At 62.6% G+C, this 23,775-nt stretch overlaps 2 protein-coding genes across 7 annotated transcripts in view; both read right to left on the bottom strand.

Annotated features, from left to right (window-relative positions):
* Positions 1-14,161, bottom strand: part of PLEC (plectin) — a 57,022-nt gene extending 42,861 nt beyond the window's left edge. For 2 of the 5 annotated variants that reach the window (XM_047785444.1, XM_047785446.1), the window contains exons 1-2: positions 14,034-14,161; positions 12,621-12,819 (exon numbers count right to left, since the gene is read on the bottom strand). In XM_047785444.1, the coding sequence (XP_047641400.1) occupies positions 12,621-12,813 (193 nt within the window). In that variant the 5' untranslated portion in view covers positions 12,814-12,819; positions 14,034-14,161. Of the gene's footprint in view, positions 1-10,853; positions 10,965-12,620; positions 12,820-13,459; positions 13,765-14,033 lie in introns of those variants that run through there. The other 3 variants (XM_047785454.1, XM_047785455.1, XM_047785445.1) reach the window with 2 other exon arrangements.
* Positions 14,162-14,506: 345 nt separating this feature from the next.
* Positions 14,507-21,384, bottom strand: PARP10 (poly(ADP-ribose) polymerase family member 10). Of its 2 annotated transcripts, XM_047785514.1 has the most exons (10): positions 21,133-21,384; positions 20,794-21,048; positions 20,485-20,721; positions 19,842-20,401; positions 19,505-19,726; positions 19,321-19,384; positions 18,467-19,117; positions 18,234-18,367; positions 15,185-15,359; positions 14,507-15,112 (listed from the first exon to the last, which is right to left on the bottom strand). In XM_047785514.1, the coding sequence occupies exons 1-10, from the start codon at positions 21,308-21,310 to the stop codon at positions 14,775-14,777; spliced, it is 2,814 nt and encodes a 937-aa protein (XP_047641470.1). In that variant the 5' UTR covers positions 21,311-21,384; the 3' UTR covers positions 14,507-14,774. The 2 variants fall into 2 exon arrangements, with proteins under 2 accessions (XP_047641470.1, XP_047641469.1); XM_047785513.1 differs by having other exon boundaries at positions 18,234-19,117.
* Between the last annotated feature and the right edge of the window lie 2,391 nt (positions 21,385-23,775).

Genomic DNA, 23,775 nt, shown 5'->3' with positions numbered 1-23,775 from the left:
GGTGTAGGCCGGCAGCTGTAGCTCCCATTAAACCCCTAGCCCGGAAACTTCCATATGCCGTGCATTCGGCCCTAAAAATTAAAAATAAAAAAAAAATTAAAAAATAAAAAAGAAAGGTGTTGCTGGTGAGAACCCAGAAGGAAATGAGGCACATGTCACCAGAAGCTGAAGGAAAGGTGATGTGTATTAAACTCTGGCAGAAAACTTGGCTGAACGTTGAGTGTTCTACTGCGGGGTGGCAAGTGCAGTTTATAAGTGATGAACCTGGGAGTTCCCTTTGTGGCGCAGTGGAAACGAATCCGACTGGCATCCATGAGGATGGGGGTTCGATCCCCAGCCTCGCTCGGTGGGTTAAGGATTGGGTGTTGCATGAGCTGTGGCGTAGGCCATAGATGTGGCTCGGATCTGGCATTGCTGTGGCTGTGGTGTAAGCCGGCAGCTGTAGCTCTGAGTCTACCCTTAGCCTGGGAAACTCCATATGCCGCAGGTGAGGCCATAAAAAGAGCCCCCCCCTACCCCCCGCCAAAAAAAGTGAGGAACCCGGATTTTTAGGTGAGCTGTCCAAGCAAAGCGCAAAAGGTAGGACCTGTTTTTTTTCTTGTTCCTTGTTGCGAAGTGCAGGAGGAAAGAGGTCAATTGTGGAAGGAAACGTTGGCAGAGAAGGAACCCGCACGGGGGCTCCGGGCACCCGCAGCCCGCTCAGGCGGCGGAAGCTGCTGACGCGGGGAGACTCGTGTCAGGGTGCGTTCTGGAGAGAGTGCCAAGGCGCCCGCTGGACAGCCTTTCAAAGATCCACTCAACAACCTCAGCACAAGCTAGGGACAGGGAGGGGTCATCCGAAAGGTCCCTGGAGAAGCCTCTTCCCCAGCGACGTGGGTCCCTGGGACACACGTGGGAGACCCACAAGGCGCCTGAGAATGTGGTATCAGCAGAAGTGCTGCCAGCTGGGACAGAAGAGGACAGAGACAGGATGAAATGAGGGAAAGCTGCTGGAATTCTGGGGTTCTACAGGCAGGAAATGGGGTGACAGAGCGACTCAGCTTCAAACATATGCTACCTGTCAAGAAAAAGGAAAAACGACTCCAAGGGCAGAGCCTTGGGCACAAAGGCCGAGGCTGGGGGAGCTGAAGGCGTGGACAGCAGGGCGCCAGGCCACAGAGAAGTAGCCTCAAGCCCTCGGATCTGACAGTACGTGCGCTGCTGAACCCGGATTTTCAGCTGAGAAGTCCAAGTTTTCAATGTGATTGGGCTGACGAGCCCTTTATTCCTTTATTCCCCCTTTGGGACTGGGGGAGTCTCTTCTGCGCCTGTCCCACCATTGTATTCTGGAAGGGGGCAACTTGTTTTTGAGGTTCACAAGTCCAGGTAGACCGACCGCAGAGCCTTACCCATACCTGATCTAGGCAATTTTTTTTCTTTTCTGTCTTTTTAGGGTCGCGCCCTCACCCCTCCCAGGCTAGGGGTCGAATGGGGGCTACAGCTGCCGGCCTGCACCACAGCCACAGCAACGCAGGATCCTTAACCTACCGCGCCCCGCGCGAGGCCAGGCATCAAAGCCACATCCTCACGGATGCGAGCTGGGTCTATCACCGCTGAGCCACAGTGGGAACTTCCTGATCTAGGCAATTTAGATGAGACTGGGGCTTCTGAGCTGATGAGATTTAGATGAGATTTGGGCCTAAGCGTTGTTGCTGCGAGGGGTTAAGCCTTTCGGAGATGCTGAGATGAGGCGGACGTATTTTGCACATGACGGACGTGAACGTTTATAGGCCAGAGGGCTGACTGTGTGGGCTGAATAGTGGCTCCCCCAATCCCTGTCTACCTCCAAATCCCTAGGACCCAGGAATGTTACATTTTTTGGAAACAGGGTCTTCGTGTCGTGATTAAGTTAGGAATCTTGAGATAAGGCCATCCTGGATTACTCAGGGGGCCCTAAATCCGAAGAGAAGTGTCCTTACAGGAGACAGAAGAGAAGGCACGGGGAGAGGCCACGTCGTCGAAGAGGGAGGCAGGTACCACAGCGACATGACCACCAGCCAAGGGTGCCAACAGCCACCAGAAGCCAGGAGACGCGAGAGACAGTATCTGCCCTACAGCCTCCGAGGGAGCGTGGCCGTGTGACACCCTGACTTCAGACTTTCAGCCTCCAAAACCATGACAGAAGGCATTTCGGCTGTTTCAAGTCACCCAGATTGTGGCAATTTGTTACAGGAACCTAACTGTACTGGGGCGGGGGGCGGGGGGAGCGTCTGTATTCTGCAAACGTGGCCCCGTGGCAACAATAGCAGTGAAGCTTGGTTGTGTCTCCCTGAGGCTTAATCTTGGGCCTTCCATAAGCTTCCCATGTAGCCATCCATTTAATTTGAAAGGAGAAAAAAGACATATTTCAAAGTACACACTTATGGAGTTCCCACTGTGGCACAACAGGATTGGCGGCGTCCTGGGAGCACTGGGATGCAGGTTGTTCGATCCCCAGCCCGGCACAGTGGATTAAGGATCTGGCGTGACCGAAGCTGCAGCTTAGGTCGCAACCACAGCTCAGATCTGATCCCTGGCCGGGGAACTCCATGTGCCGAGAGGCAGCCAAAAAACAAAAAACAAAAAAAAACCAAACAAACCATACACACTCACTTAAAAGACAACGAAAGACCCGAATAAAGATCATGAAAGCCATACACCCGGACACCTGAGGCGGCCACCTCTTTCTGGCTTTCTGCCTCCTGCCTCCTGCCTCCTGCCTGCACCCTGCGGTCCTGTACTTTCAGCTCCCCAAGCGGCCTCCTTGGAGGCCTCCTCTGCCCCCACCATATGGGCACCCGTGCGGCCCCCAGCCCGCCTGACCCATCAGCCTGCCCAAGACCTCCCAGACTCCAGGGTGGCCACACCGATGTGCTTCTAGGGCCTTCCTTCCCTGCAGCACTGGCCCAGATCGGCCTCAGCCCCAGGAACCAGAGTGGGGAGCAGATGCCCCCATTCCGTTCCTGGCCCCAGATGCCCTCTGCCTCAGAAGAGCAGTAAAGGCCCCTGCCAAGAGCCCACCACAGAGCTGGGAAGACCCTTGCACAGCTAAAGCACCACCCGAGCTCCCCCGGAGGGAAGGGGAGGAATGGAGGGGGCAAACCCTGCAGAATGAGGCCCTGACCCCCCCCCCAGGGCCACCGTCACCCTGGGCAGCGGCCAGACAGCCCAGCCCACCCCCGTCTGCAGTCCCGACTTCACCAGGCACCCACAGCACCAGCTCTGCATCTCCATCCACTGTGGCCCATGCCTGGCAGGTCTGGGAACCTGGCCCCCACCTGCAGCGACCCTCCCCAGCCTTGGTGCAGCCATTCCTAAGGTGCCCAGATCCTGGCCACCTGCCGCCAGCTCCCCTCAGGCTCTGCTGGGGAAACTGAGGCCAGGAGGCACCACGGCCCACAGCTTCCCATCCCCCTGGCCCACGGCCCCTCCCTGGATAAGTTTCCACCCCTTATGACCCACGGGGCCCTCAGGGCCAAGGGGCTGTCACGGGCACCCCCGACATGTGCGGTCACGTGAGCTCACCCAGTGCTCCGTGGTGCCCAGGCCCCGACGGCCATGGACACCCCTCTGGGTCAAGGTCCCCCTCCCCAGGGCCTCCCAGGGCCTCGTCCTGCCAAGGCTGCAAGCTGTTGACCGCATGGCCTCCACCTCCATGTCGCCAAGACACTGCTCCCTCCTGGAGGGCAGCTTCCTGACCACACCCAGCTGGCCCCTCTCAGTCTCCACCTCCCTTCTCACCCCTCCCATCTGACCACGCCCCCAAGCAGGTCTCACCAAGTCCCCAAACCCTGGTGACCAAGTCAGGCACTCTGCCGGCCTCACCCAGGCCTCTTGCCCCTCCCTGGGACCACCCTACCCGACCCTGGGGGTGGCTCCCCCGCCCCCGGCCCGGCTTGGCAGCCCCAGGCTCAGAGCACAGGCCCCCAGCCGGGTGCCCCCCCAGCTCTGCACGCACTTTCCCGGACCCCGTCCTCGAGAAGCTGAGCTGGGGCTGGGGCGGATGTTGAAAGCCCTCTTTGTCACCTGTGGACCCACATCCAGGCCCTGAGCGTCCCACACACCTCAGCCCAAAACAAATTCCAGGCCGATTAAAAGCAAAGACGTTAAAAACAAAACCATGTACCAGAACTGGACGCGACTCTCAGCCAATGTTTTCTTTTCTTTTGTTTTGTTTTTTTGTCTTTTTGCCTTTTCTAGGGCCGCTTCCTGCGGCATGTGGAGGTTCCCAGGCTAGGGGTCGAATCGGAGCTGTAGGTGCCGGCCTACCCCAGAGCCACAGCAACGTGGGATCCGAGCCGCGTCTGCCACCTACACCACAGCTCACAGCCACGGCGGGTCCTTAACCCACTGAGCGAGGCCAGGGATCAAACCCACAACCTCATGATTCCTAGTCAGAGTTGTGAACCACTGAGCCACGACAGCAATCCGTCTTTTTATAAAAGAAGGCCATTCTAAGCGTGACATAAAGCCCAGAGATCACAAGTAAGAGACTGGTGAATTTTGCAGGTTAATAGGGCACCTAGACAGAATTAAATGACAAGGGGAACTGCTTTTTTAATGGCCACACCTGTAGCACATGGAAGTTTCCAGCCCAGAGACTGGATCTGAGCCATAGCTGTGACCTACACCACAGCTGCGACAAAGCCAGATCCTCAGCCCACTGTGCCCGGCCAGGGATCGAACCCGCACTCCACAGCCATCCCAGCCACTGCAGTGGGATTCGTTACCTACTGCACCACGGCAAGAACCCCAAGGGGACTCTGAATAGGCTAAAAGGCTATTTCCAGATCTGGGCACTGGTCACCAGGCCACTTAGAACTTTAGGCTATAAAGGCATAATTGCTGTCGGAACATTATAGTTCAACTAAAAGTTTACTTTAAAAAAGGAACAGAAAAATTTGAATACTTGATAACAGACAAGAAAGTTAATATTCGTAATATATAAAGAGCTCATAATTCAGAAAGAAACAAAGTACTTACTGTACAGAGAAATGAACAGTGCTTTTGAATAGGAAACTCATAAAAGAAATAATACAGAGCAATCCTCACTGTAATTAATAATCAAAGAATGCAAATTAGAATAAATTAGAATTTTCTCACCAATGACTTGCCAAGGGATTGGAACTAGTATGCCTAGTATCCGTCGGCTCATCTATGCTAGAGGGCAATTCAGAAACATGGTCTTTTGGTGTTCCCGTCATGGCTCAGCAGCTAATGAATCTGACTAGGAACCATGAGGACGCGGGTTCAATCCCTGGCCTCGCTCAGTGGGTTGAGGATGCGGCGTTGCCGTGAGCTGTGGTGTAGGTCGCAGATGCGGCTCTGATCCCACGTTGCTATCGGACAAAAGACCAAAAAAAGAAAAAAAAACTTTTTTTTTTTTTTTGCTTTTTAGGGCGCACTTGAGGCATATGGAGGTTCCCAGGCTAGGGGTCCAATTGGAGCTACAGCTGCTGGCCTACACCACAGTCACAGCAACACGGGATCCGAGCCGAATCTGCGACCTACACCACAGCTCACGTCAACGCCAGATCCTCAACCCACTGAGCGAGGCCAGGGATCAAACCCGCATCCTCATGGTTCCTAGTCAGATGCGTTCCCATTGTGTTCCCATTGCGTCATGACGGGCGGGAACTCCTGTTTTCGTTTTTTTTTTTGGCCGCCCCGCAGCACATGGAGTTTCCAGGTCAGGGATCAGATCTAAGCTGCAGTTGTGACCTAAGCCACAGCTGTGGCAATGCTAGATCCTTTAACCCACTGTGCCTGGCCAGGAATTGAACCTGCATCCTGGCACCACAGAGATGCCACCCATCCCACTGTGCCACAGTGGGAACTCCCAAAACACGGTCATTTTAGGGATTAGGCCCAAAGGTCCATGTACAGGGATCAGGGAAGTCAACTGAGGCGCTTCCACGAAATAGAAGACGTTAAGGACCGGTTAAAAAGCACGAGGGAGCCAAGAGCTCTCAGCGGGGCAAGAGCAATCTCTGCAACAAATGGTGCTGGGCCCCCGACGCCCGCAGGCAGAAGCACGCACGCCACACTCACAAATTAATCCAAACAGACCAAAGACCACATGTAAGCGCTGAGACCATAAACCACTTGGAAGAAAACACAGGCATAAGTCTTCATTACTTTGGACAAGCATTCCTTAGGTCTGACACCAAAAGCCCAAGCGACCAAGAAAAACAGCAAACTGGAGTCATCACAGTTAAAAACCTTTGTGCTTCAAAGGACGTTGTCGAAAAAATTTAAAAAAACCACCCATAGAATCAAGAATATTTTTGCAAGTCATCTATCTGATAAGGGACTGGTACCTAGAACACACAAAGAGGAGCTCCTGCTGTGGCTCAGCGGAAACGAACTGGACTACTAGCATCCATGAGGATGCAGGTTTGGTCCCTGACCTCACTCAGTGGGTTAAGGACCTCGTGTGGCTGTGACTGTGGTGTAGGCTGGGCAGCTGCAGCTGCAATTCAACCCCTAGCCTGGGAACCTCCATATGCCGCAGGTGCGGCCCTAAAAAGACAAAAAAATAGAATGCACAAAGAACACTTACAACTCAATAATAAAAATAGAAAATCCAATTCAGGAGTTCCCATCATGGCTCAGTGGCTAATGAATCCCACTAGGAACCATGAGGTTGCGGGTTCGATCCCTAGCCTTGCTCAGTGGGTTAAGGATCCGGCGTTGCCGTGAGCTGTGGTGTAGGTCGCAGATGCGGCTTGGATCCCGCGTTGCTGTGGCTCTGGCGTAGGCCGGTGGGTACCGCTCCGATTCGACCTCTAGACTGGGAACCTCCATGTACCATGGGAGCGGCCCTGGAAAAGGCAAAAAAAAAAAAAAAGAAAAGAAAAGAGAAACGAAAACCCAATTCAAAAGTGGATAAGGCCTCTGGACAGACATCTCTCAAAAGAAGACACAGAAATAACCGATGTGCACACGGACAGATGCCCAGCATCGCTGGCCATCAGGAAATGCAAGTCAAAATCAAGAGAGACCACCTCACACCCACTAGGACTGAGTGTCTACAATCAAAAAGGCAAATAATGGTAAGCGTCGGCGAGGCTGTGGAGGACTGGGATGCAGCTGCTTTGCAAAACAATCGGCAGTTCTTCCAACAGTTCAATGCAGTTAAACACACGGTCCGGCAAGCCCGCTCCTTGGTGTGCACCCGAGACAGGGGAGACGGACGTGCACACAAGAACCGGCGCCCGGGAGTCCACAGCAGCAGCATCCACGGCGACCTCAGGTGGAAACACCCCGAATATCCACCAGCTTCTGCGCAAACTAAACGGAGTCTGTCCGTACCTTGGAACACCATACTCCACCCAGAAAGGAATGAAGTGCGCGTGCACACCCCGCCACGCTGAACCCTGCGGCCGCCGCGAAGCGAGAGAAGCTGGACGGAAAGCTGCACGAGACGTCGACAGAGGCATTAAGTTCATGGAGACCTAAAGCAGATGGGTGTTTGCCAGAAGCTGGGTGACATAAATATCCCGAAACTGACGGACGGATGGCTTCCTAAGTCTATCAACATGCTAAACCCACCGCACTCGTTCCCCCCCCCCGCCCCCCGCGCCCCACCTCCGGCGCAGGGGCCACTCCGCCCAGGGAGAACGGGGGCCAGACAGGTGACGTCCACCTTCCTTCTCTACGTACTTCCAGAGCGCTTATTTGTTTGTTTTCACCACATTTTGCCTCCGACCATAAACAGACCAAAAGCCCTCCCCAAAGAGCTGCAAATAACCGGCAGCCTCCTGTCCTGCCATGTAAGCTCTGGCCACCAAAGACGACACCCATGCCATCACCCCCTCACTCCTGCAAGCACCCTGCTAGTGCTGGGTGACGGCTGGGCTGTGCCAGGGACACAGATAACCAAGCTCAGAGTCCAGGGCGGGAGAGGGTGAAGAGGGCGCCAGGCACTAGGGCAGCGCGCGGGGCCCAGGGCCAGACGGGGAAGCGGGGGAACCCCTCCAGCTGAACCCCGAAGAAAGCGCAGGCCCTGCAGACAGACTGACACTCGCCACCCCGCCTGCTTCCCTCCAGCCCCACGTCCCCTAGACCAATGTGGGCCTCCCAGGGCAGTGGCCCCTGCAGCCTCCTACCCCAACCCCTGCCTGGAGGACCTGTGCCCACGGCCACGCCCCCAACAGTACCCGCTGGGCCCTCCCCTCTCCACGCCCACGGCCCCCTCCAGGACCACCGAAGCAGCTCAGTCCACACCCACAAGCCCTCCCCCAGGCCCATCCGCACTGACACACTGCCACTCTGCTCCCAGCCCTGCGGAGACAAACTTGACCCTCTACCCAGGCCGCCCAGACCATCCGGCTGGCCCTTCCACGCCCTGTCCGGACGTCCTGCCCTGATGGCCTGGACAGGCCTCTGGGTCCCTGCGCCAAGCACAGCCTAGGGCGCTGGGGGTCCTTCCACACACACCCTCACCCCCGCTTGCCTGCATCGCCTGAATCCTCCCCGTCCCAAATCCTGCCCTCCCACGCCTGACCCCAGGCCTCTCTCCAGGCTCCCCCGGCCCAGCCCCTACGAAGAAACCCCTACCAGCCCACAGAACCCCGAGCTCTCCGGCCACAGGCCCCAGGGGCCTTCGCCCCACAGGAGAGAGGGCAGGCAGGCGAGGGACGACGGCAGGGCTCCAGCAGACAGGAAACCGAGAACATTCTGGGAGCAGCAGGGACCACGTGGGAGGACTGGGGGTTTCCAGAGGGAGAGCAGGGGAGGGAGGAGTCCCCACTGGGGCCCGAGGTGCCTGGGGTGGTGGGGTCACTGGGGCCCAGGGCTAAGAGGCTGGATTTGGGATGAGAGCAGGGCAGGGGGAGGCAAGGCGGCGAGTGCCAGAGCGGGGAAGAGGCCAGGAGGCAGAAGCCAGAGACTTCACGGGACGGTGCCGCCGCCGGGCCCCAGGAGGGCGGATCTCTCCCACCACCCCGGAATGAACCCACGGCTGAGTCAGAAGTGTCGCCCTCCCTCTGTCACCAGGGCCACCCTCTGCTCCAGGAACGGATGGACCAGGGCCTCAGGCCTCTAGGAGGTCCAAGGGGCGCACAAGGATCAGGTCTGCAGCCCCCCGCCTGGCCACTTCCAGCCTCCTCTCGACCACGCCTCGGCCTTGGCAGTGGCCCCGGCCCAGCCACAGGCACCGGCCCAGCCCCCCACCCATGCCCTGGGCTCAAGCCAGAAGCTGAGGAGACTCAGGGCACCCCAGGAGCTTTCCCCCGGCCTGGCGCTGCACGGCAGTCTCACCCCCCAACCCTCAGCCACCCTCGGGCCAGTGCCACACACAAGGCGGGAGCTGTGAGGCCACCGCAGGCCGGTGCCCGGGCAACCACAGGCAAGACCCATACAAGCCTGGGAGACAGACATGGGCCAGGTAGCCCAGCGCGCCCAGCACCAAGCCTGGCGTCCCAGGAAGCTGGGCTGGGAGGGGGGGGCACAGAGGGGCCCTCACTCCCGAGAGGCAGGGAGCAGAGAAACCCGGCTCTTCAGGCCAGGACACGTCATCTCGATGCCCTGACGGGCTCTGGAACCACACGCAGTCCTGTGACGCGATCAGACCAAAGAGGATTCTGGAACAAGGCACTATTTATTCTGGGTAGGTGTCTGCACTTTCACCAGAGCGGCCAGCTCATAAACAGGTCCATCCTGGGGTTTGTCAGGAGAGCCAGCACCCAGGTGGGGGCAGCTCCCCGCCCCCGACCTGTCCAGAGGGACCTTCCAAGGCCGGGCCAGCTGTGCCCGGAAGGTGTCATGGTCGGGCTCAGGAGCCCACGGTCACAGGACCCAAGTGAACTGGTCACAGAGGCAAATGGCTCGGCCACAGCGCTGACAAGGACCACACACCACTCGCACCTGCCCAGGGCCCAGCGAGAGCTGTCAGCGGAGGGCTGCCTGGCAGAGACGAGCCCGCGACCCTGGGGGGGTGGGGGGGGGGAACCTCCTCCCCCTGCGCGAGGTCACTGGCGGGAAGCAGCCGCCCAGAGCCGCAGGCAAGGTCCCAGCAGGACCTCTCTCCCTGAACTGCCCTTGGGGGCAGAGCCAGCGCAGCCAGCCGTGCGGAGCTGGAACCCGCTCTGGGTCAGCTCTGCCCGGCGCCCCACCTCGACCCTCTCTAGCAGCTCACTCCCGGGCCACTAAGCCTCTGCGGGCCAGGTGCCAGGGCCCAGAGATGCCAGCAGCTGGGCGGCAGGCAGGTGACAGCATAGGGTCTGGGCGGGTCCAGAGGGCCCAGGGGGCATGAAGCTGGGCAAGGGCGTCTGTCAAAGCCAAAGCCACTGAGTGGGTTCCTCTACAGAGGAAGAGGGGGCTGCCCTGAGCTCCCCAGCCAGCAGCTGCTCCCTAGGAGACAGTAAAGGGGTGTGACAGGGGTCCCTGCCAAGAAGGGTGGCAGCCTGGGTGCTCACCACTTTGGGGAGGTGAGGAGAGGCAGCAACTATGCGACCCACTGCCAGGCAGTGGCAGCCACCGGGAAGCACCCAGCTGAGGGGCAGGGGACAGCTCAGCCTTGACCCACGTGTCTGGCGTGCACAGGCCCGAACACAGGACATTGGCCCGGGCGGCCCACCCCACCCGCCCGCGCCGCGCGATGCCCTATTAAGGGCATGACCACGGGGCTCCTCCGAGCGGGGCGCCGGCGGCTGCGGGGGTCGAGCGAGGCGGGCGGGGGCGGGGCTGGGCTCTGACCGCGACGGCCCCCGCGGGCACGGTGTCGGAGGCCCGCCTGTCCGGCTGGAGGACCTGTCAGGGCCGGCGGGGCAGCAGGCAGCAGGCAGCCCGCAGGGTGGCCGGGCGGGCGGGGAGGGGCCGGCGGCGCGTACCTTTGTACTTCTCCCGCACCTCCTCGTAGGCCTGGATGAAGTCCCGCTCGTCGGGCGGCGGGCCGGGCGGCAGCAGGGCGGCCATGCGGGCGGGCGGGCGCGGGACGCGGGACGCGGCGGGGCGCTGCGGCGCAGACCGAACCTCCAGCCCCGGCGGCCCCTCTGGCCCCGCGGCCGCGCGCGCCCGCTTAAAGGGGCCGCCCCCGCCCCGCCCCGCACCCAGGATGCCCCTCGGGCGGGGCGGGGCCCAGGGGAGCGGCGGCCGCGCGCCCCGGCCTCCCGGCGGCCACTCGGCCGCAGCCGGGCGGGCGCCGAGGCTCCGTGCCTCGGTGCCACGCTCGGCTCGGCGGGCACACGCGCCCTTCCCGCTCCCGGCCGGGTCCCTGGGCCGCCGACAGCCCGGATCGCCCTCGCCTGGCTCCCAGCCCCCCGGGGGCGCCGCGACCTCACCTGGCCGCGCCCGGGAGCGCCGTCCCCGTCCCACCTCCTTCCGCTCGCTCCCTCCGCCGCTCCTGAGGATCCCACCGGCCTTGCAGCAGGGGGACGGGGCGGGGTGGGGGGGGGGCTTCCATATAAAACCCTCAGAGCCACAAAAAATCTCACTACGAACCACAGGACCGAAACAGGAGATTAAGAAGAAAACTGCTTGGTTAAAAAAAAAAAAAAAAAGATATTCTTTCCGGAAGGCCCCGGCAATGTGCCTCCGACTTTGAATACTGCGCAGCTTATGGCAGGAGCCCCCTGGGCTCTACCAGCAGCACTAGGAGGGCCGACGGGCGCCCGAGGACCCCGCCTCCGCCGGGCGCTGGCCGCGGCGGGAGAGGACAGTCAGGAAGCACTTCCACGTGGGTGAAGAAGGACCTTGTTCTTCACTCGCCAGATGTGGGGGGCGGCCCACGCCAAGTACACACCCGGCCCGGGACGGCGCGGTTTTCCTCCCCGCTGTCCTGCTTCCCCGCGTTCCCGGGAGCTGCTGCCGGGGAGCGGCTGCTTGCGCTTCCGCCCACAAAACTGCTGGCTGCCCACAAGAGCACCCTCGCGCAGCACCGGGCTTCCAGGCCTCCCACAGGCCTCAGGCCTCGCCCCCAGTCTCCGGCCGGGGCCAGCCTGCCCCCCACCCCCACCCCGGACGCCTCATCATTATTCTGTCCTGGCCGGGAATGGGGTCAGTACTCTGGAGGCTGATCTAGAGCCCCTCAGCCGGCTCCTCCCTTGGCAGCACACCCTGCCTGCTGGCCTCAAGTCCTAGGTCACCTACTTCCCAAAGGGAGGAGCCACTGTCCAGCTGCCAGCACTGCACTGCCGGGGGCCTGGCACTGCACCTTCCCCATCCTCCCCCCAGAAGGCCAGCTCCTAGAGGGCAAGGCCAGACTCTGGCTCAGGGAGGGGCTGGGGCCCTGGCCAACCGGGTCCCGTCCTGTTCCTACATGCGTCTACCCACCCCATGGGGGCAGCCAAGACGAGGGGCCCGTGAGGCGGCTCAGCCCCAAGAAAGGATCGGCATCACATCTGGGCCCTGGACCCTTGTCCGGGGGCCAATGATGGTGCCACTGCAGCAAGTTCAACCTCAGGCCTCCTGCAGCGGGCTGGTTGGGGCCAGCAGGTGGCGCTGTGCTGCCTGCCATCAAGCGGGACAGGAGAGGCCCCCTCCTTCCCACAGATCACCCTCCGGCCTCTCATCCCCGGCCAGACACCTGCACGGAGCCCACAGCAGCACTCAGTCCACAAGCAGATGCTTGAGAGCTGGACAAAGCCCTCGGACCTTACCTGCAATGCGGATGACTGCCCGCTCAGCAGGGTCCAAGACGCTCCCGTTACCCCCAGGGCCGCCTCCGCTTCGGCGGCTCCGCTGTGTTTTCTCCAGGTTCCAGGGCAGTGTGTCCCCGGGGCTGGGCGAGCCGCTGCCGCCGTTGGAGCCATCCTCCACTGTGGCCCGAACCTCGTGGTCCTCGCCTGACATGGCCTCCTGGAGAGGGAGCAGGAGGTCACACCTTGGGGTACGGGGGGGGGGGGGGTAACTGCATACCAACCCACCACGTTCTTGACCTGGACCTTGACCCCGCCCCATCCACCCCAGCATCTGGACACGGACACCCACACTTGCGCCGTGTCCCTTCTCGTCTGTGTACTGACGCCCCTCCCTCCCAAGCAGGACACTGCCGACCCTCTCCCCCATCCTCAACTGGCCTCACCCCTCCAGCCCCTTCCTCAGACGCCATCACAGGGACCTCTCCCCCAAGACACTGACCTCCCTCCCTCCAGGCTCTCACAAGGACACGGACGCCTGCTGCCCACCATTCACTGCTACTCCCTTCTCTTAGTCACCCAAACACCGACCCCTCCTCGCTGTCACCCAGGGGCCGGCTCATCCCATTAGGGGACACAGATCTCATCCGCCACCCCCTCCGTCCCAAACCTGGACCCTGTCTCCTCTAATCCTCGGGTCAGTAGGCAAACCAGGCCACTGGCAACCCCCGGCTGCTGCCCCTCCCCTCCCCTGGCCTGCAGGGAAGAATCCAGACCCCACACCCCGGACACTCTGCCTCCAAGCTGTCTGAGCGCACAGGGCTGCCGGGCGCCGTACCCCAGCCCTAGCGCAGTCCCACCTTGGTCTCCGCAGTGAAGGCCTATAAATAGCTGGAGCCGCATCGGCGTGGGCCGCCCAGCTCTGCTGCGCCAGGGCTGGGAGGGAGTCCGGGCCGCCCCTCCGGCGGCCCACCCGGTGCAGCTGCCAAAGCGCGCCCTCGTGCACGCGTGCACGTTCCTCGGCGCCCCGTCCCCCCGTCCCCACAAGCGCCGGCGTGCAGGAGGTGAATGGGGGCTCTGTCCCGGCGGCGTAGGGTGGTGTGGGGGCACAATGTGGGCTCTGTGCCTCCGCCCTCAAGCTAAGGGCTGGGGACGAGAAGGCGGACGCCCCCCGCCCCGCCTCCCACCGGCGCCTCGGCAGGCCGCCTCTGCCCCGGGCCCCCGCGCGGGGTCCGACTGTCAGCCGCACCTCCCCAGCAGCCCTTCCTGCCCACACCCCGGGCACCGCCCGTCCAGTTCCGCAGTCTCCGCGCGGAGGCGGCGTCCTCCCGAGGGAGGATGGGCCGCGAGGCAGCCTCCGGTTCCGGGATGCCCGCGGCGGGAGAGCCCCCAGCCCACACGCAGCGCGCCTCTCCGCCCGGGCCCCGGTCTTACGTGCCGGGTCCGGTGGCTCAGCTCCGCGGGCTCGGCCGGTGCCTCCGGACTGCGGGTGCCGGGCTGGCTGCGCAGGCTTCGCGGGCGGGGCGAGCCCGGAGCCCCGCCCAGGCCCCAAACCGAGCGCCGCCCGTGCGGTCGCAGCGCCCGAGTGCGCGCGGGGCCCGCGGCTCCCCGAGGCAGCGGGGCTGGAGCGGGCCCGGAGCGCGAAGGCAGCGCCCCCGCCGCGCGCACCCCTGCGGCCGCCCTCGGCCCACTCCCGGGGCGCCAAGGGCGGCCGGTCGGCAAGGAGACGGTGTCGGGGCGCGTGCGTGACACCAGGCGACGTGGGGTCGCTCGAGTGCGCGCCGAGTCCGGCCTGGCCCGCTGCCCAGGGCCGCCCCGAAGTAGCGGCCAGTAGCCGACCCTGGCCCCGCCGAGGTTGCCCCCCACCCCCAAGCAGAGGTCCGACCCGAGCTCCAGCAGGCGCCCCGCCGAGTTTCACGGACACGTTTATTCAAAGGACACAGTCGCGCCCGAGACGGGAGGCGGCGGGCGGGCTGGCCCACCTGGTGCTCTGCTGACCCCTGGTGGTTGGGCCGCCCCAGCGGGGACACGGCCCAGCTCTGCCCATCCGGCCGCCCTTACCGGCAGCACGACAGGGGGGCAGGGGGGCCCCCAGGGGCGGCTCCGGCAGCGGACGGGGCTGCAGGGCCGGGCGGAGCGGGGAGCAGGAGGACAGAGGCGGGGCCGAGGGGGCCCCTAGGCTCCGGTCGAGTCGCCCGGGAGCCCTGCGGGGGGAGGCCCGGCGGTGTGCCTGCACGTGATGAGGTGGGTGGGCAGCGCCTGGGTGTCGTGAAAGATGACGAAGATGCTGGGCTGGCGGAGGCTGTCCACTGCGCTGTCGTAGCGCAGGGGCACGTGGCCCGGGGCCCGCAGAGGGGGGGCCCGCAGCCCGCGGCAGCCCTGCGCGTAGTCGCCGGTCAGCACCCGCGCGACAAACACCGCCTTGTGGCCCTCGGCGTCGGGGGGCGAGTAGCGGTCCTGCACCGACAGGGAGGCGCGCTTGGCGAAGTACACGCCCTGCCCGTAGAGCGTACCTGCGGCGGGACGGGAGGGGTCAGGGGCGCCCGCCCGGCAGAGCCCACGCCCCGCGGGGTCCCTGGCCTCACCGTTGCGGCCGCAGAAGCTGCGATTGAAGCCGTGCGCGCAGATGTCTGGGACAGTGGCCCCCGCGGTGCCGTGGTACAGGACCTGCTCCGCTGGGCGCCGCTCGCAGCACTGCTCCAGGCGATCCCGATGCAGCTCGTACTGCCGCTGCAGCAGCGGGTGCAACACACGCTCCACCTGGGGGGCGGCCACGGTCAGAGCCACGCTCGTGGGGCCCTCCACGCCTCGGGAAATCAGGAGGCGTTCCGGGCCTGGGGAGACCTCAGGGTGCGGCAGACGCTGGGCCGAGGTCAGCCACCTCCACGGGGCCCCACGGGGCACTAGAGGGTGTCCAGGGAGGCCTGTGGGTGGGCACCCCAGCCGCTCATCGGAACCCCGCACCTACAGCCGGGCCTCTGCGGGAAAAGCAGAGCCCCGTGCCTGCAGCGCAGGATTGCACCCCCAGGGCCCCAGAGATGCCCTGGCCCTCAGAGATGGGAGACCCGGCGGCCAACCCAACAGGCAGCCGGAGGGGAGCCAACCTGAGGACCAGGAACTAGACTCTAAAGACATTCTAACTAGTCACTTGCGGGGGCGGGGGGGGGGGGATGCAAAAGAAGCAAGACTGCCTGCTGCGAAACAGAAGCGGTCTGAGCCTTCCCGCATCGAGAACTGACGGCTGAGCTGCATCCAGTGGGTGACGACGACGAAGACGAGCTCAGGAAGGGGCTCAGAGAGAAGAGCCGCCTTCCAAAGAAAGACTTTGACAGAAAAGGTGAAGTCTTCCAAAGATCTGAAGGAAACCTGTAGGGCAGAGCCACAGACGACTCTGAGAGGACAGATGAGCGCGGCGGCGGCGGCGGGGATCTAGGTGTGTGTCCGGAGCTCCCGAAGCTGACGAGTGATGGGCTCAGTGCGAGGCAATGCGGGGGGAAAGGACCTTGCCGCCAAACGCCGGGAAGGACGGCGGGGAGAGGCACCCCCGGACCTGCCCGCTGGGAAATTCACCTTCAAAGCGAAAGAAAACCCCACAGGGGTCCAGCCCTCCCAGTCAACACCCTCGCATCCTCCTCCCAGCGCCTCACCGCCGCCGCCGCTGGAGGCTAAGACATCCCAGAAGGACTTTCCTTCCTTCCTCCCTCCCTCCCTCCCTTCCTCCCTTCCTTTCTTTTTAGGGCCTCATTTGCAATATATGGAGGTTCCCAGGCTAGGGGTTGAATGGGAGCTACAGCTGCCGCCGGCCTACACCACAGGCACAGCAACACGGGATCCGAGCCGCATCTGCGAGCTACACCACAGCTCTCGGCAACACCGGATCCTTAACCCACTGAGCGAGGCCAGGAATCGAACCCACAACCTCATGGGTCCTAGTCAGATTCGTTTCTGCTGCACCACGACGGGAACTCCCAACACATAGCATCTTTTGTTTGAAGAATATACCAATATCAAATCACGGTTGCAAATTATGTCTAATCGTAAAAGCCAAAATAAACGTCAAAGTCCGAGGTGTTTACTACACACTCAAGGAGAGACTCTACGAAACAGAAAAGGAACCTGTGCAAGAGGGTGACAGGGTGGCCAAGAGCAACCACACAGAAAAATGAAGAACGCCAACAAACAAAATTAGGGGCCATTAGTCCTAGACTCCTAGAATATTCTCTTTCATGCAACATGGTTTTAATAACCAGGATTTCATTTCCCTTTCCTCTCTTAGGGCCCAAAGGTAAATATTTTTTCATCATCATTATATATCCACCAACCGATGGCCCGAGCATGCAGCCTCATGACAGGCACCGAACAGACGATGTTTGTGTCAACCTCGTCAACATAAAAGTAAGGTCACTGACAAAGCGAGAGATGGAAGGGGGAGGAGGAGGCGAAGGGCGGAGGGAAGCCCATTCGCCTCCTCTTCTGAGCAGGGAGGCAAGAAAGAGTCTCTAAAACTGTCCAGTGGAAAAAGACTCAGGCGCACCATGTAAAGTCACAAAGGTCCTGCTAGAGGATCAAGAGCAGGTGCCAACAGACCCCAAGAGGAGTCCAGGGCATGAGTGCGGCCCACCCTCCTCTCCAAGGGGCAGAAGCGCCCGCTGCTGAGGCCAGAAATGGAGGGACAGGCCTCCACCCAGAGGCGCAGCAGTCGCCTCCGGGAGAGTGGCGGTGCTGCTGCTGCTGCTGCTGCTGCTGCTGGGTGCGGCCTGGTGTGGGAAGAGCCTGGGGGTCTGCATTTCTCAGGGCCCAACCCCCCCCCCAGTTTTGTGCATCAAGTCAAGAGGGCCGCCCCGTCCTTCTCGCCCCCAGGACGCGTCCTCGGCCAGGCACTCAGCTCCATGGCTCTCTCACAGCCTCCTCGCTTCGGGAGCCAGCGCCTTCTCAGACGCGGCCCTTCCTCTCCCCGGTGACCCTTGTCTCCGGGCACCGCCCTCACACTTGCTCCTGGGCAGACCAGCCTGGCAAGGCTCCTCCCCAGTGCCTCCTTCTGGCCAGGCAGACACTCTAGACCGGGCTGCCTCCAGCATCCCCCGTTGCCTCGCCAGGCTCGCCTCCTCAGCCTCTTCTCCCTTCCTACCTGGGCAGCCAGGGCTCCTGGGGCTCCCAGAGTTTCATTATACCCCCACCGCCAGTTGTTCACAGCCTTTTCTGAAACACACGCGTGCTCGGAGTTGCCGCATCTCGAAGGTGAAAGCGTAGGAGGAGGCTGCCCCGCTGGGGCAAGCCTTCTTGGAGCTGGAGCAGCCCTGGGTCCGATGAGCGGACTGCATAATCCTCACAGTAGCCCCTAGATGGCATCACCACCCCGTGCTCCAGAGGCGGAAACTGGCTCTAACTGGCACAGTGGGACCTGTGCGGGGACTGCCTCCTCCCCAGCCTCTGCAGCCCTCTGCCTCTCCGTCCCAGAATTGTGAACACCCTTCAGGCAGGGAACGGGACTGGGGAGTCCCAGGGTCCCCTGCCCCCCTCCGTTTCCAGCCTACAGGGCAACTTCTGGCCACTGACCCTGACACGGGTCTACGAGGCAAGATGGCGCCAGGAGCCCAGGAGGCCAGAGGCCGGCAAGACGGAGCGTGGACTCACCCGGACAACAAGGATCTTGCCGTGGGCCGCGTCCAGGGTGTCGTAGAAAGCCTGCACCACCGTCTGGAACTCCCTGCTGCTCTCGGCCAGTCGCTCCCGGCTGCCCAAGGGCTCCCTGGGCCTCTGCGGTGGCCCTGACACACAGGGCGAAAGGGAGTGCAGGCCATGCCGGGGGCTCCCGTCCCTGGTAGCTGGCCTACCCCACCCTTCCCCAGTCTGGGCTGCAGACTCACAAGTGGGGCCCAGAGTTGCCAAGAGAAAGGCCAGACTCTGATCCCGGGGGCCAGCCAGCAGCGCTGCTAAGTGGCGGGCAGCTCGTGTGGGTTGGGCCCCAAAGCCACGGAAGACAGTGTGGTCGCCACGAAGGGCAACGCTCACGCCGTGGCACCGCCCCAGGCGGGCGCACAGCTCTGTGGGCAGCATGCAGCCCTGGGGCGCCACCGTCTCCTCCCGGAGGTGCACCTCCAACGCAGCCTCCAGTGCCCGGTCCAGCTCGTCCAGATCCTGCTCAAAGGCCACATGCACCGCCAGCTGGGCGCAGCCGCCAGGCCCCTGGCCCTCGTGCTCTCCTTCCTCTAACCAGGGTGGTTCCAGCAGAGAGAGGGCCAGGGCTCGCTGGAGGGCCACAGCCTCCTCTCGCTCAGCCACCTGGTCTTGTGGCTCCAGCGACTGGTAAAGAGCCAGCTGCAGGGCGGCCTCCTCCTCCAGCGGCCCAGGCACCCCCGTGCCAGGGGCCACTGGCCCCCCGCCAGCCCTGGGAGTCATAGCCTCCTCCTCTTCCTCTTCCTCTGGCCGCCCCTCAGGCTCCTCCTCCCCCAGCACCAGCGGCAGCCTCTCTTCCCCCTCCAGGCCCTCCAGGGTGGCCAGCAGCTCTTGGACCTCCTCTGTGAGCGGGGAGATGCACTGGGTCAGGAGTCGGGCCCAGCCAGGATGGAGCTGGGGGACAGGAGGAGTCAGGGGGCCGGTGGAAGATGGAGGAAGGGGTTAGAGGGCATCTGGTCACCAGGCAGGTGGGAGTGGAGGGCAGCACGGAGGGTGAGGTCAAGAAAGGACCACGGGAGGTGCTGGGGGTCCCCAGGAGCCCTACCGAGGCTGACATTCTCCTGGTCACGTCCTCCGTCATCTGGAGGCTCCAGGGCGCGGGGGTCCACCTGATGGGGGAGAATGTCAGCGCCCGCCAGGCACACCCCTCCCGGGCCTCCCAGGGAGGGCGAAGGGGGCACCGGGGCTGAGGTGTGAGGAAGGGGAGGCGGGATGGGCTGCAACTCTACCTCCTCAGGGTTCGTGTGGAGGGCGGCCCTGGCCAGATGCTCTGTCCCAAAGACACACTGAAACTGAGCCTCCAACCCACGGAGGAGGTGCTGCCCCTCTGGGCTCAGCAGGAACCCGGCACTGCCTGGGTGCTTCAGGCTCAGCACATGACAGCTGATGCTGCCAAGCAGACTTTGCAGAAACTCCTCGGCCGCCCGGCACGGGCCCGGGGCTCCGCAGAGCTGCAGGATCACAGGGAGGGGCTGTGCGCAGGTTTAGGGCAGAGGAAAGGAACCTAGAGCCCCTAGTGGGAGGGGTCAGAGGGCAAACGGTGAGGAATCCTCAGGAGTCACTCACTCGAAATCCAGTCGTATCTGATCCCTCGAGTGGGAAGAGGGCGACGTCTCCCAGGCCAGCAAGAAGGTCCTCGTGATAGAGCTGTAGGAAGCGTATTGCTCCCGGCTCCATCGGCAGCACTGTGTCCATCGGGCCCTCCTGCCCCGGTGACCCCACAGGCCCCAGGCTCACCGACCCCACCTGCTCCGGAGAGCCCATGGTGGTCTCCACTGGGCCCACCAGCCCCGCCTGCTCTGAAGACGCCACAGGCCCCGAGCTGATGGGCCCGGCCGGTCCCAGTGAGGACCTGCCCCAGAGAGAACCTGTCCTCCCAGAAGCTCCTGACTGCCCTGGTGCCTCCTCCGAGCCCAATGTCACAGGCCCTGCACAACTCTGGGCCCTCGCGGGCCTTCCAGCCACCGGGAGTGCATGCTCGGGGGCCCCAGGGCCCAACGCAGCCAGGTGGCTCCCTCCACTGGTGTCCTCAGCAAGCTCCTCCGGCTCCAGGACTTCATAGTGGGGGACAAGGCTCAGCTCCGAGCCCTGTAGCCGGTGGTCCCGCTGCAGCACTCGTTCAGCCGCTTGGAGGAAGGGAAAGGACAGAAGGACGTCAGGGCTCCAAGGCACAGGGAGGGGCGGGCCCGGTCCACCCAGCCCCACTCACCCTGCCACTGCTGGAAGGAGACGACGGTGCCCAGGGTCCCCGGCAGCCTGCGCAAGCCTTCCAGGGGCCCCCCGCCACTGCGGCGCTCGTTCTCCAGGTACAGCTCCAACAGCAGCGGGTCCGCAGGGGGGCTGCCCCCCACTACACGCACCGCTCGGGCCTGGGGCACCCAGGCCAGGGACACCTCCGCCCCCTCCAGGCCCACGGCCCGCGCCCGCTCCTCCAGCACGCGGAACTCTGTGGGGAGGGTGTAAGTCAGCTCAGAGCCTCTCCCCTAACAGGCACCTCTGCCCCCATCCCGCCTCTCACCTGCCTCAGAAAGGGGCTTGGGCAGCTGGACCAGGGCCCGGTCTGGTCGGGGACTGGCCAGGGCACGGCAGGGCTGCTCGGGGTGACCTGTGGCACGAAGCAAGGCTTGGACGTGCTGCTCCAGGCGCTGGGGTGCGAGGCCGGGAGGCAGTGCCTGGAGGAGCAGGCGCGCAGCAGCGCGGGGCGGGGCGGGCCGCAGGCTCAGCCGGGCGCCGCACAGAGTGTGCTCCTCCTGGGCCAGGACCCTCGCTGCATCTGCGGCCGGCCGGGGCAAAGGGGGCTGTCAGGCCCGGAGGCCGGCCGGGGGGCCCGGCTGCCCCTTTCCGTCCGCGCGCTCACCTGCAGGCTCCCGAAAGCTGAGTATGCCCCCAGGGCCAAGTCTCTGCCAGCTCAACACAGGTCCACCCCCAGAGCTCCTGCGGTTCTCAAAGTAGAGCGTGAGCAGCTCCTCGGGGACATCGGGGGTCAGCCCGCTGACTTCCACCACTGTCCCCACCTCAGCCTCTGCCTCCCCCATCGCAACCCTGGGGCCAGAAGAGAGGGTAGGGTGGCAGCCCCGCAGTCCGGCTGCTCCCCCCCAGCCCCCTCCCCCTTGGCAGTGTCCCCTGGCCCGCCCAGCCCCGTGCCTTCAGCCCAGACCCCCCTCCCCAGCCCTGAAGCAGAAGGCCAGGGACCCAAAAGCAAAAGTGAAACTGTTGCAGGGAGAGAGGGAGGGAGGGGCCTGCAGTGCTGGGGCTGAGAGGCTGCCTCTCAGGCCCTGCCTGCAGAGTGTTCCAGCCCCACCCCCCAGGTCCTCAGCCCAGCCCATGAGCCCCATCTGCCCCACCCCAGCCTGGTGCCGCCAGGGTCGGGGAAGTGGCTCCTGGAGGTTCTCCACTCCCACGGGCCCTTCCCTGTCAACCTCAAAACGGCCAATCACCCTCCCTACTGGGCCCGGCTGGGGACTTGAGTCAAGGACCTCAAGCCTCTGCGTGGCCCTCCTTCACCGCATGAGCACCTTGGGTCCCCAGGCCAGGCCCTGGCTGAGGCCGGCTTTGGACTCTCCCGGCAGCCTTCGCGGCTGCAGTGCTCACACTTAAACAACTAGCAGGTGGCCACACCTCCAACTTGGTGCTGAAGGTGAGCAGCTTCCGCTCTTGACCTACAGGAGCTTCTGCCCCAGTGCCTTCCTGCCGCTCCCCGCACTCCCCTCCTGTGGCTCTCTCCAGTCCGTGCACCTGCCCAGCCTGCCCAGCCTTCCCAGCCGACGTTGTCATCACCACCACACCACCAAGGCTAACCCCAGAAGGAGCAGGCACGGTGCTGGGCCGACATGCCTGGCTGCAGCAAATCCTATCGCAGGAGTTCTCGTTGTGGCTCAGAGTGCTAAGGACCCCCGTGTCTCAGCGAAGATTCGGGTTCAATCCCTGGCCTCGCTCAGGGCACTAAGGATCTGGCGTTGTCATAAGCTATGGCATAGGCTACAGGTGTGGCTTGGACCTGGTATTGCCATGGCTGTGGCGTAGGCCTCGGCTGCAGCTCTGGTTCGACCCCTAGCCTGGGAACTTCCGTATGCCACGGGTGTGACCCTAAAAGGAAAAAATCCTCATCGCAGAAGAGGAGGAGGCAGGGACAGGACCCACGGCAGCGCGGAGCTGCACACACAGGCTGCGCCTTTAGAACCCACGCGCCCCTTGTCATTGAATCTGCCCATTGCCCGGATCCATTTGCTTCCAGCCTCTCAAAGAGTCGCGCCTACCACTGCTCCCCATCTCCCCCACTGACCCCTCAGCCACTAAAAGCCGGCCTCCACCCCAGCTACTTCTCCAAGGGATTGAGCACCTGTCCAGCCTATAGCCTGAGCTGTCCAGCCGACACTTCGGTTGCCCCAACCGCAGTCTGCGCCGCCGTCATCTCTCGTCGGGATCACTATGCTAACCTCTTAACCAACCGCTCTCTGCCACTCCTGCCCACACTCTCTGCCCACTGTCATTCTCCACAGAGGGCAAAGTGAACCTTGTGAAGTGGCACCAACAGCTGCGACAACTCGGACCATGGTAAAGCCAGAGTCCTTTGGCGGACCCGCCAGGCTGGACTGACCCAGCCCTGGTCTCTGGTCTGGCCGCGTGCCCTCAGCTCCGTCGGCCAGTGCAGCAGACCCTCCCACCTCGGGACCCTTGCACTGGCCCTTCCCTCTTCTTGCACCAGCCTTTCCTATGGGGCCACCTGGACACCCCTCCCCCTGACTCACCTTACCAGGCTCTTAGTGGCAGATTTAACCTGAACCTAAAAGTCTTCAAGGACCTGGGACTTGCATGAGCCCTGACTTCATATTTGTTTTTGTTTGTTTGTTGTCTTTTTAGGGCTGCATTCGCGGCATATGGAGGTTCCCAGGCTAGGGGTCGAATCGGAGCTGCAGCTGCCAGCCTACACCACAGCCACAGCAATCGAGGTCCAAGCCATGTCTGTGACCTACACCAGAGCTCACAGCAACACCGGATCCTTAACCCACTGAGCAAGGCCAGGGATCGAACCTGCGTCCTCATGGATGCTAGTTGGGTTCATTAACCACTGAGTCACGACGAGAACTCCCCATGTTTGTCAGTATTAATTATTTTTCTCAAAGAAATCCCCTCAAGTTGTATGAAATTCCAGTTGTACAAAACCCGAGGTCATCACTACAGGCTCTATGTTTCTCGTCTCATAGGATTCGCTGCCTTCTCTTATGCTGTGCAATCCACTTGTTACACAAATCTGTCCTGTGTGCTGGAGCAGCTCTCATCATGACCACGCTGTTAAATGTTCGGGGATCATTATGAGTCAGTTGTTAAACTGGCGGTCGCTTGAAATCAGCCAGGATGGGGTATTTATGCCAAGGACAAGTGTGAGAAAGTGCAGATCGGGGCTTCCCCTCTTGTTCAGGGGTCAGTTCAACATTGAACCAGCACACCACCTACACAGGACAGAGCCTTTTCCCAACTACTGCTGGGCCCGGGAGCCAGC

This window comes from Phacochoerus africanus, chromosome 6 (assembly GCF_016906955.1).
Source record: "Phacochoerus africanus isolate WHEZ1 chromosome 6, ROS_Pafr_v1, whole genome shotgun sequence".
Lineage (NCBI taxonomy): Eukaryota > Metazoa > Chordata > Mammalia > Artiodactyla > Suidae > Phacochoerus > Phacochoerus africanus.
The sequence above is the reverse complement of the archived record's forward strand: the minus strand, read 5'-3'. Positions and strand labels throughout refer to the sequence as shown.